General features: G+C 43.7%; 2 protein-coding genes across 4 annotated transcripts in view; both read left to right on the plus strand.

The window, feature by feature from the left end:
- Positions 1 to 1,861: 1,861 nt before the first annotated feature.
- On the plus strand, positions 1,862 to 6,137 carry LOC134868741 (uncharacterized). Its single transcript, XM_063890045.1, has 3 exons — positions 1,862 to 1,991; positions 3,112 to 3,421; positions 5,846 to 6,137. Exons 1-3 carry the CDS (start codon positions 1,931 to 1,933, stop codon positions 6,135 to 6,137), a joined length of 663 nt encoding a protein of 220 aa, XP_063746115.1. The 5' UTR covers positions 1,862 to 1,930.
- Positions 6,138 to 7,809: 1,672 nt separating this feature from the next.
- cacna1bb (calcium channel, voltage-dependent, N type, alpha 1B subunit, b) overlaps positions 7,810 to 17,395 on the plus strand; it is a 126,358-nt gene continuing 116,772 nt past the window's right edge. For all 3 annotated transcript variants that reach the window (XM_063889414.1, XM_063889415.1, XM_063889416.1), the window contains exons 1-2: positions 7,810 to 7,902; positions 10,443 to 10,582. In XM_063889414.1, coding sequence (XP_063745484.1) covers positions 7,810 to 7,902; positions 10,443 to 10,582 — 233 coding nt within the window. The remainder of the gene's footprint in view (positions 7,903 to 10,442; positions 10,583 to 17,395) is intronic.

The raw sequence follows: 17,395 nt of genomic DNA on the forward strand, positions 1-17,395 counted from the left end.
ATATGAGTATACGCCCTCTCTCCCCCATACCCTCACACACGCGCGCACATCCACCCACTCGCATGCTTTCTTTATATATTAGGAACGAGTCTTGCAGAGAGGGGCTCTAAGGTTTAGTTCAAACAGGCGCACGTTCACATGCACGCGCGAGTGTAAGGGCACGAAAGAAGAAAAGAGCGAAAGAGAGAAAAGAAAAAGATCAATTCTATAAAAATTGGCGGTATAATTTTGATGACATGAGATATGATAGTAAAGCTGGTGGTAGAGTTATCAATTCAAGGTAAAGTTTAGCTTATCAGCTGACTGAGAACAAAGTAAAGTTCCAATAAATGTTTCTTAATAGCTACTGCTCCAGAGTACGTTTCTTGTCATACCAGTCATTCACTGTGGGAAGCCCCCCGTGTGGAGATATTCTTCGAGATGTAAACCTGCGCTTCTTCTGGTGAGGAAAACATCCGCTCCTGGTTGTTGTGGGTGATCCTAAGTCGAGCCGGGTAGAGGATGCCATACTTAACTCCTTCAAGTCCTCGTAGTTGTTGCCTCACCGCGTTGAAACCTGCTCGAGCTTTGGCCACCCGTGTAGTGTAATCTGGGTATACAGAGATGGTCATCCCGTCCACCTTAGTCTGTTGCTTCGTCCTGGCCTGGCGAAGGATGTTAACGCAGTCATGGAAGTAATGTAGGCGAGCCACAATGACACGAGGCTGGTCTCCCCGTCTTGGCGCTGGCTGCAGTGAGCGATGAGATCTATCCAGTACCGGGGCCTCATCGAGGTCAAATGCCTTCTGTAGAAGCGCTGAAACAGCGGTAGCAGAGCTGTTCTGGCTCTCCGGTACTCCAACAATCCTGATATTGTTCCTCCTTGATCTCGCTTCCAAGTCTTCACACTTGTTTTGTAATGATTCAGTTTGCGCCTGGAGATGTTTAACCTCGCGCTGTAACGTGGTGATATCATCTGTGCACGCGGACAGGCTCTTCTCCATTTCCGTCGTAGTGTTCTTAAGCGAGGTTAGCTCTTTAGCAACTGAATTCTGGTAGGATTGTAGTTCGTTTTTTACCGTGTTTATGTCTCCCCGAAGCCCCGCCATCTCCCTCTCGAGCACCTCTCTGATCTCCAGCTTGATAATGTGTCCAATGTCTTCACGTAGCGACGCGAGTAACTCCCGCCTGAAGGTCTCGGTCGCCAGCACTGAGGTCATCACGGCGGGGGTCGGGTTATCACTGCCGCTCGGGGATGTGTCGGCGGCCATAGGCGTCGATGCAGACGATGCGGTGTTACGGTTTTTTTTTGCGCTTTACCAGCCATGTCTTCTCACATAAGTTTTTAGAAACGTGTAACTAAGTGTAAATAAATAATAAACAGCGATAATTTGGTCCAACTTGTGCTATTTTTACGTTTTTTGAGAAAAAGGTTCTGGAGAGTTCCGACATACGTCTACTCCATAGCCTGCTCACTAGCGCCCCCTGCAATTCAACTCTTAAAGTTGTAAAACATGAATTCAGCTGCTGTTTTCCCATCACCCTGCAGGTTTGGATTCATAATGTCCCCTGCAGCAACGTTATGAAACAAAGCCCAGTAGGAAGTGAGTTTCTGTAACATCTGCAGGCCTTTTAGGTCCCATAAACTGGCCGATGATTGCTCCCTTCCTGGTTACCAGGGCGGACAGCGAAAACAGAGCCGATAATTGAATCAGTGAAATTTCTCCTTGAGCATGGAAGACGCTCGGTCTGATAACGAGGTTCTTAACTGGCAGGACAGGAAGCAGGCTTTTCCGCATTCCTGGGTGGGAGAAACTTTTTATCTTTGGTGCCCCTGCCCTGGTGCCCCTGCCCTGGTGCCTCCTGCAGACACATGAACTGTGTAATGGTCAAAGGGTTGATTTATTCCACTCTTCAGTTGGATTTACCTCAGTAAACCTGGATAGCAGTTATGAAGAGAAGTCTTCTTCAAAAATCCAGATGGGCAGAGAGACGGTCAACTGTGGTTTATGGTACGTTTATTCCACTTCTTACCACCTATGATTGGATTTATTTACATGTCTTTATTGCATGACTTACCATAGGTAGAAGAAGCTGAGTGGAGGCCCCTCAGTCAAACCAATGGTAGCTTTACCTTTTTATTTCACGTGGATAACTGTAATACAGGTTTACAATTATACATCACCGACTCTAATAATAATTTCAATTCCAAAGGTTTTATTTGCCTTTTCAGTGCCATCACAACTCTAACTGTCATAAAACAGGCTGTCTCTGTGCTGAGCGTGGCCTATTATTTCACAGTCCTGAGGGATCTATATAGAGTAATAAGCAGTCAAAATAAATGGTGACAATATTAATAATAATAAATGGCACTTAACATGGTAAAAAGAGCAATAACAACAGTCAAAGCAATGACGTTATAACAAAGAATCAGAGCAACAGTACAAAACAACTTCATTAGAGGCATTACAACTATGAATCAAGAAGGGGGGGTTGACACAAATAGGTAGGTTTTGAGTGCAGTTTTGTAAAGGGACAATAGGCAGCAATAGAAGACAGATATTACGGCGATGTTAAAAAAAATCTACAGTGGTTTAAAATAAACACACAGCAGACATTTTGGTCATAGCAACCAAAAAAACACAAACCCAGGTGTTACTAATTACATTAATCATGGCTCTGTTCCATTCAGGTGTGCCAATAAGTAATTACAGTGTGACAGCGAACCAGCATGCACATTACCAGCACCCTGAAAGTGAAAAAGCTAAATGGAATCCATCCATCCATCCATCAATTCATTAATTCCACCTGTGGTTAACCTACTGTAAGGGAACCAATGTCTGTGACAAGTACTTATTGTGGCTTTGCCTAATGACTGACTCAAGAGATGACTGAAATTAATATTTGACTTGGGAAAGCCACATATGCTGAGTAATATGCTTAAATAGAAGCTATAAAGAACTATATATATCTTTTGGGGGGAATTTTACACCAACTATTTAATTTTTCAGACCGGTGCTGTCTTCCTACGGTATTTGTGTTTCATTCTAGCATATAACATGTAAAAGTGTGCATAATAAAGCAGAAATGGCATGTCTTCTGGGTACTGTACGTATCATTTCTTTCGTACAGCGGTGCGCTCAGCCACACTGGGCTCCTGGAGGATGCTCACCCTGGGGGCGGAGTATGAGGACACCTGGGCTCTGTCACCTGACCAGAGGGGCCGCCCGGGTCTCCAGCAGGCAGAGGGAGAGCAGGGGCCTGTGGAGGGGGAAGACACCGGTTTTGGAGATCCGGAGGGGCCGGTGTGGAGAGCGGACACGGCGCAGAAGTATGACACGGTGTTACACCTGGACGACGCGAGCAGAGCGGGAAGAGGAGACGGTGTGCGTCAGATAGTCCGGAAGCACGAGACGCTGAACAACACGCCATGGCCTCGCAGGTTAGTCAAACAAACATTTCAACTAAATATTAACGGGTAAAAATGATCCTTTTAAGCAGTGGTGTAAAGTAACTAAGTACATTTACTCAAGTACTGTACTTAAGTACAATTTCAGGAGACTACTTTTGGTACTTTATGTATATTTTGATGCCAACACATTTTGATTGCAGGACTTTTACTTGTAACAGAGTACTCCTACACTCTGGTACTTCTTATATTTACGTGCAAGATCTGAGTACTTCTCCCTCTCCCAAAATGGACAGATAGACACAAATGATGCTTAAAGATCAAGGAATAAGATTGAGTTAACTGCAAAGCCCCTACCCTTTTCTTGCCTCCTTGCAATACACTGTTTCTGTGCTGTATTTGGCCTTCTTCATAGGTCCCACATAGGCTCATTGTGTAGTATTTGCATAAAACACACTTTGAAATGTTTTAACTTAACTGAAATAATTCAGGTATTTAAACCAGTCACTAGGGAACCTCTTCAAGACAGACATTCAGAAATCGATGATAGTTTTCAATGCTTCGGACATATTGGATTCCTGATCGTTGAATCTTTTTTTCCCATAGTGTTTACAGGGTTTGCATAACCAACTGCAGTTCATGGATATTTATTTTTGGGAGATTTATTTCAAAAGCAACATTATTATCTCCACATCAGTGCCTTCCTCTATCAGCACAAGACCAGAAAGATAATACAGTGGCTCTTGTGTTGTTTTTGCAATACAACAGCTGAACCACTAGATGGCTCCTCAGCCGTGTGGAGAGGGTTTGTTTCAGAGAGCTAAAGATATTTGGACAATTACCAAAATATAATAAGACTGAGTCCCTTTAGAAATCTAGATGAGAATAAACAAACTACTCTGGTGTGCAGTTGAATGTTCCTCTAGAAAAGCTCTTTATTTAAATGAATAGTGGTCTTACTGAGTTCCTGTAGCCACTATCAACTCACTACTCATACAGTATATACAGAAATAGAATAGTTAGATAAAACACACATCACATAACAATACTGTCACCATGAACATTTAAACAGCAGACAAACTTCTTGTTTTATAATCTTGGCTTTGTAAATGCATACGGCAAACGTGGGCATGCATGGTAATGGGTTGCCACTCTGTTTTCCTACATGGTTTGAATGAGGTAAAAGGAAAGGAGAAAAAGTGTGTTGATTTTGCACATATAGTGGGCTCGGTGTGACCCAAAACAGTTAAAAGCTTATGTTAAAAAAACACAAGGATTAACAATGTGAAATGAAAACTAATGTGGAAGCAATTGGTGTATATATTTACATATTATAATTTACCGGAGGGATATTTAATTGACCCAGAGGGAAGTCTGTATACACTGACCCACAGGAATAAAGAATGAACGCCTAACAGGGAAGTCGTGGTCTGGCCAACATAACTACTACAGAAAGCTGTCACAATAAAAGAGTTAGTGCTGATAATGGAGGTCTTGTTTTGCACGTATGATGACTGAAGTAATTCAAACAGTGCGAGCCTAATCATCCCAATGATAATTGAATAATTAACAACATTCTTTTTCCCAAGGCAGGAAATGTATTCTTCGTTACGCAAACAAGTGTTATTTTAATTTTAGAGTCCTCCAAACTGCCAGTGAAAAACATTCTGATCACTTGGAAGATATTTTATTGCATCACAAGGTATCTATCTGTGAGCTTCTATCTCTGTGCCGACATCACGTTTTCCCTTGATGACGCTAAAGGAAGGGTTGATAAACTCTTGTTCTGACCCGCAGGGCTTTAGAGATCCTCATCAGTTGCCCAGACGCTCTTACGAGCAGCCAGCACACGGTGAGCGCGTCTGTGCGCTCCACTCACTGATAGGCTCGTGTTGGTCACATGCGCTCTTCCTTGTTCCAGTGAGGACTTGCTTTATAGCCCTCAGCCCACATACAGCGAGCGATCAAACAGAAATCACAGGACTACTGCTCGTGTTGGATTGTCTTTTTATTGCTTTTAATTGGGGAAAAGAAAAGCAATTCCTGTGTTTTTTTTAAATCCTCACTGACACCTGAACACTTCAACTGGTGTTTGGATGCTGACGCGATGCTGTCAGGGGTTTGGACAGAGAGGGTGATGTGATTTCAGCGTGATTTTATTTTTCTTTCTCAGAGCACGGCCGCTATGGATGCAACAGCCTCAGAGAAGTGACTCCATATACAGCTAAAGCCTTTTTATTGCTTTAAACTTTTCCATGTCCCTGAAGATGAGTGAATGGAAAGGATCCAGAGAACATGGTTTTCTATGAGACCACCCTATTTTTCTTTTCCCAAACGCAGCGCTTTCTGTACCCTCTGAGCTGTGCTTTGGATGAAGTGTGTTTGTTGTGATGCGTCTCCCCTCCATTTCCACTGACACCAGTTTGGATTTACCCTTTTGGATCTGTGCATTTCCAGGATGCCTCGCTTCGCAGAAGATCTGCCCACCCGCTATGGAGGAGGCGCAGGCGGTGGAGGGAGAGGCGGACCGGGCGCCGGGAGAGGGGGAGCCCGGGGTGGCGGCGCTCCGGGCGGCCAGAGGGTGTACAAGCAGTCGATGGCCCAGAGAGCCCGGACAATGGCCATATACAACCCGAACCCTGTCAAACAAAACTGCTTCACTGTCAACCGCTCCCTCTTCATCTTCCGCGAGGACAACCTTATCAGGAAGTATGCAAAGCGGATAACAGAGTGGCCATATCCTTTCTGAGCACCGTGCGCACAGAGCAGGTGCATGTGTAACCCGGCTGTCCCTGCCTGGCAACCCCACACAGATGGTTAGAAAGCAGAAACACACCACCGCCCGCAGGCCTGTTTGTCAATCTGTTCTGTTGATTATATTCATTGGTTTCAGTTCATGTTGCTGTTGAATGAGCAGTTATTTTCCACCCGTGGAGCAGCTTCCACACTGTCATCATACCTCTCCGCGCAACGCTGCCCGCACCTGTCGCTGCGCTGCTTATCTGCCTTCAGCCTGACACAAAGATGTGTCCTGAATAGGTGCGGGGATAAAAAGACTTTACATCCGCCCTTTGTGCTGGCTTTCTGTTCCCAGCTCAGTATAGAGTCTCTAGGCGTGCGCATCGAGTGATAAGTTCTTTTGTCAAAATGTGAGCTGTTCACTGTCCAGCAGCAGCACCAGCGTCACTTAATGACGACCAAACATCGCTATTGATCCACGCAACTAGAAGTCAATAAAAAGCTGCGTGCGTAAAAGGGCAGTGGTAAGAAAGTGCTGTGGCTGTGTGCACCGCCTGACCTCCACCCCTCGTGCCCTCCGGTCATGTAATCTTAAGAAAAGGCTTGGTTTGTTTTTGCAAAAAAAAAAATAGACCGCTCGTCCAGGGTTGCAGCTCCGCCTCGTTGTGTTCGTTAGGATCCCTCTCCATGGTGCTGAAGGCGCCCACGCAACTCTTTCAGAGCTGCAAAAAAATTCCACTTCAACAGTCATGGTCACCCTTCAAATCTTTGCATTTTCACTGTTAGAATAAGTGAAACATTCTGCCAGGGTAACATTATTCAGCGTAACTTTGGCAGGTTTTATTTATTGGAAGATGGGAAAACTGTCAACATCTTTTATATAAGGTTATATCCACAATAGCAGCCTCCAAGGACCATTACATTGAATTCAAGACAGTCTTGAAAGCTGCAAAACTAAAATGTCAGTTAATTAAAACAAATATGATGAAAATAGGCTATTTTAAAACTCATCTGTTAACTAAAATAGACAATTATTCTGATCATGACGTCGTTTAAAAGTCAAGTAAATTACCTGCAAAATCGTATCTAAAAAGGTAAAAGTAGCGATCATGGCAATTGTTTATCTTTTTCACTGACAGGAAGACAGACAGTGTTATGGTTGTATAATAAGGGTGCGTAGTAATTCTATCTCTTGGCTGTAATGGTCATAACCTCCGTATTCCCCTCGCGATTCGCAGGCTCTCAATAGGCCCTGACCCGCGGGCAGTGACCCAGTGAAAACGGATTGCAGAATGCGCCAACCACTGAAAGTGGTTGGAAATGGTCAACCATCTGGAAATATGATGAGCGCATCTATGGGACGCTTTCTCTCTGTACGGCCTTGCAACACAGCCTGTGGAAGGTTTTTGCTTAAAGAACACGTCCAAATGAATGTCATTTTGCAAACAGCGACATGAGAGATAACTTAATGATGTTAATGTGGTCTGCCATGATTAGACGCCCTTATTTTATTGGACTAAGAATCACTAACCTTGATTGGTTACTCATGGTCTTCTGGTAAACACAGTTATCCTGGTAAATATTCCTTATCAAACTGTATAGTTCATTTAAGCTGTGAAATGAAATGTATGCAAATGTCTCTCTTCCAACTCTTCCTTAACCCTGTCACTCCATTTGAGTACATGATCCTAGCTACAATTATCGCCAACTGCATCGTCCTGGCCCTGGAGCAGCATCTACCTGCCAGCGACAAGACGCCCATGTCAGAACGCCTGGTAAGTGCTTCCACATGCTGCGCTCACTTCCTTTCAGACAGAGAAAGTAATCAGAGTTAACCTCGGGTAAAAGGCTTTGCCTCTATTTTGTCAGCAGAAGCTTCCATTGAGCTAGTCTATTCCCCAGCTTCTCAGTTCAAACAAACATTAAAACTGCAAGAGTCACGTCACATAGCTAACCAGTATCAGAGAGAGCAAACCAAACAGACTGCAACACTGGGAGGTCAAGAGGCAACTCCCGCCTGGCGTACCGGAGGGAAAACACAAACAACGCTCCTCTTGTTTTTAAAGGTGTCGTAGCTGAGGGGAGTGTCTTTAAATAGCAGCCAGAGTGTTACGATGAGCAACAGCTTGATGTTTAAAAGTCAATGATTTCCTCTCGAATACCCACTCCTGTTTTTAATCGTCTCCGCAGCTCTAATGCAAATTCAGCAGTGAAGATGTTAACAACTCGGGAAACAAAAAGGTAGCATTCATCACCTGAGAAAGGGATTAGAGTGGCTACACAAAGGAGAAAACAGGCATCCTGTCCCTGCCTCCTCCACCTCGAGCATGTAATACAACAAGAAGCCTTTTAATTAGAACAAGGGATCAGCTATTATTTATGAAGCTCTGTCAACAGAGTAGGAGGCGTGCTGTAAGTGGAGGCGATGATAGAAGCTATTCAGTGAGGGTATTTCACATCCATTGCTGATCTTAAGCGCCACGATCCTTCGGGATATCCCCAGCCGTTTTATGCAAGCGTATTTATAAATCAGGAGTATTTTAGATGTATGTATAATAGATGTTAACACACTAGTAGTACAGACATTTATCCTGGCAGCCCCCGGGCCCTGCCCTTACATAACACATTCAATTGTTTTGTCTATGAGTCTTGTCTTTGCATAGCATGCCAAAATGAATCTACTGTATGACATTGAACGCTTGATGTGAAACGTTGCAGGCTCCTACAGCTTCTCTTATTGGCCACGATCAGTATATCTGCTTCTCAACAACAAAAAAACTGTCATTATTTAACCACCGCAGCCTTCACGCATGAAACAGCATCTCTGGTCCAACAAACATTATCTCTGGATGTGCACCGCAGTCAGCCGGCTCCATAGAAAAGGTCACGTTTCTCATAGCGCTCGAGCCTGTCACACTGCTTTTACGTGATTATTTATGTTGGAGACCAAGTGACGCTGGGGGTTGGGGACACTCTTTGTCAGGTTCTAGTATGCTGGGAGCGAGGGTGGAAAATCGCGGGGGAGAGAGAGGTTAATGTAGGCGTGAGATATCTTCTGCTCATGCACATCGCCCCAGGCTTTGGCAGATAATAATAGAGGTAAAGGAAAAAGTGTCGAGTCATGCACGCCTGATCTATTTCCCTTACTTGCATCCAGGCCTGGGATTAACCTAGGCACACATGATACAACTGTTACACTTTTAGGAGATGACGCAGAGTGTCCCAATCAATCAACCAGTCATGTGTGTTGGGCATTTTCTCTCACTGCCAAACCGGGAATGTGGTTGTCCTAATGGGATAATGTGCTTTTGATTTGCCCTGATTTTACACTAGAAGGGCACTTCTGGTCACTCCAGGGACCTCATACATTTCATAATGCCTAATTTCTGTCTTAATGTCACACCAGAGTGGCACTTGAATAATGCAAAAATGTTGCTCCAGTGCATTTCTGTTCTGTACACATGCCCTTTTGGGTGACCCAAATGCTTAATTTTTACCCCTATGGTTGCAACAAGAGCCCCCCAAGTGCTCTGTGGTCGCTCCAAGTGCCTGCTTAATTCCTTGCTTGATTTTTCTCACACTGACGAACCACAGGGGCACTTCAATGTCCCAAGTAACCCACTAGTTGGCCCATGTGCCCCATTAGTTTCCACGTGTAGCTCAAATGGTCCCGTGTTTGGTCCTCTTGATGCCCTAGTCGTTCCTAAATTCCTCCTTTCATTCTTTTATCTAAACATAACAACAGACAATTCACATCTTATTTGCCCAAATTCAAACCTAGGAGGCCCCCCCCCTGTAGTGCCTTTTCTAGTACGTTTACACTTCCTCAGCTGGTTAGTCTAAGGACTCCTGGTCATTAGCCAATATCCCCCTTTAGTACTGCCTTTGCTCTCACCCAGGTACCTTTCTACCTTCTAGTTATACCAAATGTTCAGTAACCGTGATCTGGTTGACTCAGGTAGCCCTCTCTCTCTGGAATGGTAATATGACAAACTAACCTCTAACCCCCAAAATAGGATATCTGTATATTAAATAATACATTAAAAATATTTGAATTAGCGTTCATGAGGCTCCTTTGAGTTGAGATATTGTGTGTGAGTATTTGTTTTCACTGTATTTACTCTCTTTTTATCCAAAGAAGTGGACTGCACTTCTGTTCATGCTGCTGCAAGAAGTGAAAGAAGCCGTCTTTCTTTCTTTGACTTACCCCCCCCCCCCCCTTCTCTCATTCCCTTAACGCTTCATCGACCACTCTCTGACCTCAAACAAAAAGATCTTCCCCTGTAACTCCCATCCTCTCTCTGTCTTTCTGTAGGACGACACAGAGCCCTACTTTATTGGAATATTCTGTTTCGAGGCCGCCATTAAGATCATCGCCCTGGGCTTCGCGTTTCACAAAGGCTCCTACCTCCGCAACGGCTGGAATGTAATGGACTTCGTGGTCGTCCTCACGGGGTGAGTCCCTCGACCGCTGGTGGTCTGAAGTGAGAGAGTGGTTGCTTTTGTGTGTGTCTGTGAGTGCACTGAGAGAGAGAGAGAGGGGTTGTGGAATCAATCTCTTCCAGTTGGAGATTCTGCCTACTAGCATCAACACATCTCAGTAAAAAATGTGAGACAAGTTTCACAAGGAACATCTGTTGCTTTAGTCTTTCCATCTCACTCCTTTTTAGTGGACCACACTACATGGATTCTCTTCATGGCTTTCAACCTCATGGTGTTAACTTTTTATAAGATATTGTGAAACCTTTGTCTCAACAGCCATACTATGTTGTCCGGCTCTACCCAAAAGCCTAAACACCTCAGCATCTGCATGGCAAATTGAGAGTACGATAAAGTAGATATGGACACTGCATCTAAAGGCACCACAGAGTTCTGCAAAGGGTGCTTTTATTGTTCCTTATGTCTCGCCTCGAAGCTTGGAGACATGTTTGTTATTATCAGAAAGGAGTCCTGGAAAGTCAATGACGGAGCACTGGCCAGCTCAATTGTTCTGTGAGATTACTGCTGGGATTCCAATTTAGGCGGCCCTAAAGCTCTGGCTGTGAAGCGGTATGATGCCTCTTCTCTGCTTTTAACTATCGATGGCAATCAGAAGGTTGTCGGCATAACGGATGTTTTCCAACTCGGCTTTTAATTCCTCCATCTCCTGAGAGCCTTTATTTTATTGTTTAAAGAGACACTGTCCTGTGGAGCCATTTAAAGCTCCATAATCTTTAACAAAACAGTCTGTGTGTGTGTGTGTGTGTGTGTGGAGTATTGTAAAACACAAGCTGGCACATTTAGAGCGTTTGAGTTGTGATATGTTAATCTTCTTGTTATTCTCTCCCTGTCCTTTTTATCTGAGTGCCTATAACTAAATCACAACTTGACTCTGGTAAATGGGATGCATCCGTTTATATGCATTAGTTCCCCACTAGAAAGACACTTGATGCATATATGATGCAATCAACCACATGTTTTGTTTTTTAATCACAAGGGCAGCTGTGTAGCCTCAGCTCTTTAATCTCAAATGCGTCGTGATGACGCTTGTTTTTTACTTCTATAGGGACGCATGAATTGCTTGATAGCTTCAGAACTCTTTGTGTGTCTTGGTCCCATGATAGTTTACGCTGAGGAAGTCGTCCTTTTTAGCTCAACCAATGCTCCTCCACACCTCTGAGTGCAGGAATACCAACAGTGGCTTCCTCAACAGCTACCACCTCATGAAGTAGCTCACAGAAGCTTGGAAAGCTCTCAATCAATGTTGATCATGTCACTACTGACGCCCACCGCTGGACAAACCATTTGATTTTTACTTCACAAATATACAATGGAAGATCAGTCCATTAATCCACTCTTATCATGTCCCTGTGTAACCCTCCACAGCCTGAATAACAGACAAACACTGTCAAAAATGCGCCTGATTCACCCAGGTACACTTGATGCTAACAGTAATTGCTCTGGTGCATTTATGAGCAGATGAATGCTGTACAGCGTTATTGCTTTGTGGGGACCAGATTGGATTTGAACTGTAAATAGTGTCCTGTTTCAGAAGGTCAATATGCAAACAAATCAAGGTGTGTATTGAAAGAGGAACAGAACAAATAAAGTGTTTGTGATGAGAAAAGGACAGAAATATGACTGAAGAGAGGGAAAGGGCTTCATTGATTCACTTGTCATATTTTATTTGGATTCCTTGTGTTGCATTTTAAGCCAACACTCAGAAAGCTGGTGCTGAAAATTACATTTCTTCTGCTGTTTCAAGCCCCTGCCAGCACAATAACAGTTCAGAGATGCTCTTTTCTTTTTTTTTCACACGGAGCATAAGTGGGAAGATGTGTGTTTGGAGCTGTGATTGGACTTAATGTTCCCCTGCAGTACCTACACACAGAATAGTAGACTTGTGTGTGAGGAAGATGAAAGAAGGCTTTCTGTAAATGTGAGGCTAAGATCACAGGCACATCTTCATGGCACATTGCTCTGAGCAAAACACTTGAATTCCACCATCTTCATGTGGAAGAGGCTTCAGCTGCTGTCAGTGCCTACACCTTGCAGATCAATAGCCAAACAGCAGTGGTGCTTAGCGTCACATCTTGGTCGTTTGTAAGGTTGAACATAAGAGGAGTCATCATTATGTTCCCATGCATAGGAAGTCGTTGCAATCTTTAGTAGCCAATTAGATGATTGGATATTGAATTTAAAGGGTTATGTTAATATGTTGTTATTTATTGGGTAGCATGTATCTGAAAACCTCTTGAAAAGCTAAAGCAGGAGAAATAGCTCTTCAGTTTTGACTACCCGTTGCTGACACAGCTGGATCCAAATGAACCACTATGTTGTGTGTGTGTGTGTGTCTCCGTTTGGTTGCCAAGCGACCACGGTAGACAATGTGCCTCGGCCTGATCGGGGGTTTCTGTGTGTATGTGTGTGACGCTGTGTTTGCTTTGTGCTCGACATGCTCCTGGGGGATTGTGAGGGCAGGGGGGGTGGGGGGAAGGTGTCCGTGGCCGGGCCCACATCAATACGAGATCAATCAGATCACCACTGGGTCGCAGTATGAGCAAATTCTGATCCTTGGAGAAACTGTCCCGATGGCAGATTGATAAAAGGCAGAGAAGACATTTGAAGCTTGTCCTCAGATGTTCAGCCTCCCTAAGTGAAGTTAAGAGGATTAGACGGACTTTAGTGCACACCTGGGTGTTAAAATCTGCTCCAGCTTTGTCCCGTGTACTCCACACCGGGGAGGAGCCGCCTGCAGGCCAGAATCAATCGCCATACTTAGACTTTAGTTGGTATAAAAGAAGAGCTCATAACTCCGTAAAGATATTTGGAGTAGCAACAGAATAATAAATGGTGAGCGAGAAACCCTCAGAGGAACTTCAACACTAATGCAATTATCAATCAATGCATGAATAATAGATGAGAAATACTTTATAAGCGCTGAGTAATCAATCAAAAGTCATCGTTGAGGCTTTCTATTGATCTATCTGGTCAGAAATCTAATTTAGGATACACTCTGAGAAGATGTGGCCGTGGATCTGCTATGATCGAGGGGGAATAAATGCTTTACTTGAAAAATATTCAGCTCCGTTAATCAAGTCGACAATATATATTTTGTTTCAAATATGTAAGAATCAGTGCTAGTCTTCCGCCTGTTAGTGCTTAGGATGATTATGCGGCTACGGCCATCCGATCTAAATGATAGTGTAGCTCGAGGCTGTGGCAGACCTTCAATCTGTCCTGATCAGGCATTAGGATCCCTTAATAAGAGGGCAAATCTGTCAAAGGCCTAATCAATAGAACACCGAGCTGGCCAGCCCAGGAACACAGCATCCTGATGAGGAGCCAGGCTCGTCCAATCACACGCTGAGCATGGCGGCGTCTGACATAAAGAGACTGCGTGAGTAGCCTGCTCTGCGCTGAAACCCATTTTCTTTTTCTCCAGCTTTTAGAACATTTGCCAGTAGGAAGCGTCGTGCTCGCAGAGACTGGGTGATCATGACTCAGTGACTGAATATGTAATAAAAAGATCCAAGAGGGAAAAAGATTAAATGACTCACATTTGTTCTAATTTTCAAAGGCTGAACTTAATAGGAGTCAATTAAGTCTGGTTTCCCTCCAGAAGCTGGGAGAAGCCGTTAAGGTTACATATTCTTCCTTAAAGCCATGGAGTAAAGTGGTTTCTTACATTCTTGAAATGTAGCCATCAGTCACCCAGCCAAGGAAGTGATTTATAATACTTTCTATCATGGCCATGGGGAGTTATTAGGCCTGATTGGCAGTTTTCTATATCTTCTGTGGCTCCTGAGAAACTCAGTCTGAGGAAAAATCACCTCGGTTCTCATACACGGCTCGTTCTTATACCTATGTAGAGCAATGCATTATAACTTGTGTAAAACCCACATAATCAATTTCATACGCATCAAAGTAATCGTGAGCGAGGGAAGGTAACGTGGTATATTGAGTGTGCCTGTAGGGTGGCGGCTGCAGCGTATAGGAGGGTGTAAAAACCCAGGGCCTAACGTAAGTATATATTTCATTCATACGTATTTAAGCTCATATCAGAGTCAAAGTCAAAGTCCACTTTATTGTCAAAGTCTCCACATGTGTTATACATAAAGAACATTGAAATACCGTTTCTGGCCGTCCCACAGTGCAAATATAAAAGAACATAAAACATAAAAAGATAAGAGCCTAGAAGAAAAGGGGGGTGGGGGTAAAAAGGGGTATACAAAGAAAACTAAGTAATATATAATATATACATATGTTAGACACAATCAACACAGTTTGACGGTAGTGCAAGTAGTTCTTTAGTGCAAAAAATACTTTGTGACTGGTGCTGGATGAGGGACGGGTGTGTGAGGGAGGGGGATTAATGTCCTGGTACATTTCCATTGACGCAGCGGGGAAAGGTGGGTCATATATGTCATATGTATTGTATGTCACTAGGGTATGTAAACGTACACGCATGAGACAACTGGATCATTCAAAACTTGTATAATATGAACCTCTTTGTAGATCATCCCCCTTTTTTTATTAGCATCATGAGGTAAAAAAAGACGACTGTCCCAAAGCTACTTGTATTACACGCCTGGCTGCAGCTCCTTTGCTATAATACTTTATTATCCATTGAGACGTTCCACCTGGAGCAGCGCCATTTATGCACTTACGCTTTTACAAATTAGAACATTTAGACATTTTTCACAAAGGATATCTAGCAGAAGCCAAAGATGGCTAGAATCTGATGGAAACATTTACATTAAGCTCAAAATATTCATTTAATTCAGGTTTACATACACTTCCAGTCATGTAACATGCACCCATACTCTCTTGTATATGTTCTACTGTGTGTCAGTGACTGAATTGCTCAGTGGCTCTACATTTAAACCCCCCTGGCTCTTGGCCTTTTATTGCCGTTATTGACCAAAGCCTCTGATGGCCTTTCTCTGGCCGTGCAAACTCTATGGCAACGGCAACCTAAGGCTGCCGGGTGAACTCACCGAGAACAATAATCCCGCTGTCATCTCCAGCGTAACAAAGGCCAGGGCAGTTGTTTTATTTATTTATCCGAATGTTTGATTCACGGGTCTCGGGGCCGTAAGTGGTCGGGGCGAGCGTCTGCGCTTGTGTGTCGACTTCAAAGTTGTGATTTGCTTTCATGTGCCTCTCAGGCGGCGGGGCGACCACAATAGAAGGCCTCAAAGTACAGTCACGGTGACTACAGAGGTTGGGACACTTTAGCTTATGCCCCCGCCCGGCAGGATAAATAAACGCTCCCTTTGAAGGTCTGCCAACTGTCTGACCACCTACTGCTCTGACAGCCAGGGCTTTGCTGAAGTACAGGTGAGGTGTCAATCTCTGTATAGCTGCAGCTTAGTATAGGGGTGAGGTTCATTTCATTTCAGTTTTACATCCGCTAATCATAGCTAGTGTTATTTTGTACCCCATTTTGAATCTGTTTCTGTACATTGTTACCTATATAGCAGAATGCATGACTCTATGGATGCCCAACTGACCGTCCAATCGCCTGCTGATATATCCCAGCAGCTACTGGATGGATCTCCTCCACATTTCATCTAGGCGTTCACGTGTTATTTGATACAGGCATTTTTTTATTCTCCTCAGAGTGAGTTTGAATCCAAATTAAATGTTGCATCTTTAATTTGTTCAGGACTGACTGCATTCATGCAAAGCAAATTACATGTTCATTACTAACAGCTGTACTTTGTGTGTGTACTAATTAGCAACTAATTAGCAAATGTTAGTATAAGCAGTTTCATTTAGCACACACCTGTGTTATGTCACAGGTTCCAAATGTAGTTAGACAGGGGAATCACAACCAATATGTGTCTCTCATCGATAAATGTGTGGTCCATTTTTAAAAGGTTTGCCCATTTTGCTTCCAAAACACGTCTTCTTTGAGACAAGTGGAAAGATAACACCCAGAATACACATAAGAGTTCATTTAACAAACTATTTCTGTTGGGTTCAATTCTCATTTGCATATTATTACTTTCATGGTGGTTTCTTTAGGTTGAATGTGTTTCTTTATTCACACTTTTAATGAATACAGTGATTTCTATTGGTGCTAATAACATTGACTGGATGTAAAGTGGTCTGTTTTTTTATTTCAAGCATCTTCAGTCAACATGTGGAAGTATATTTGGGCCTATATTGGCTGATGTCTTTCTCATAAATGTTCTTTTGTATGAATGTATCTGCCTGAGAGATTTACCGTTGCATTACCAACCTAAGGCTGAGGTCTGGATACACGGCTGGGTTTTGGCTGGGTTTCTGACCAGTTGAGGTCAAAGTTGGGGCAGGAGGATTTAATGTCTGTCCTTTTTCTTCACTCAGCTGCATCCTGATAGCTGTGTGTGAAGTAGAAATAAAGGACGGACACACAATGCTCCTCCACCTACATTTTGTCAGTCTTTATCCTTTATCAACTCTCTCCTCTCCTCCCTTTCTTAAAATGACTCTGAATCCAGATGCACAGTCCCACGGGTATTTCAGTTTGATCACTGAGCTTCCCTCTCACTGATGTTATCGATCCCTGTCTCAATATCTGCTGTACTGACAGATGTGGTCGGTGACCTGACGGCTTTGAGGTGTGCTCTCGGTACAGGCTGTTCTGCATCACGTCTTCTAGCCTGTTAGCGCAGCCTTCAGTGAGTGGACACTGTGTGCCCCGTGAGGCCGGCTGCTGATGCTGATGCCATGTCGTCCACATCGCAGCAGACTGACACCAGCTCCGCTCCGTCTGTCCTGAACCGCCCTGAGCTCCTT

The sequence above is a fragment of the Eleginops maclovinus genome, chromosome 8 (genome assembly GCF_036324505.1).
Source record: "Eleginops maclovinus isolate JMC-PN-2008 ecotype Puerto Natales chromosome 8, JC_Emac_rtc_rv5, whole genome shotgun sequence".
Lineage (NCBI taxonomy): Eukaryota > Metazoa > Chordata > Actinopteri > Perciformes > Eleginopidae > Eleginops > Eleginops maclovinus.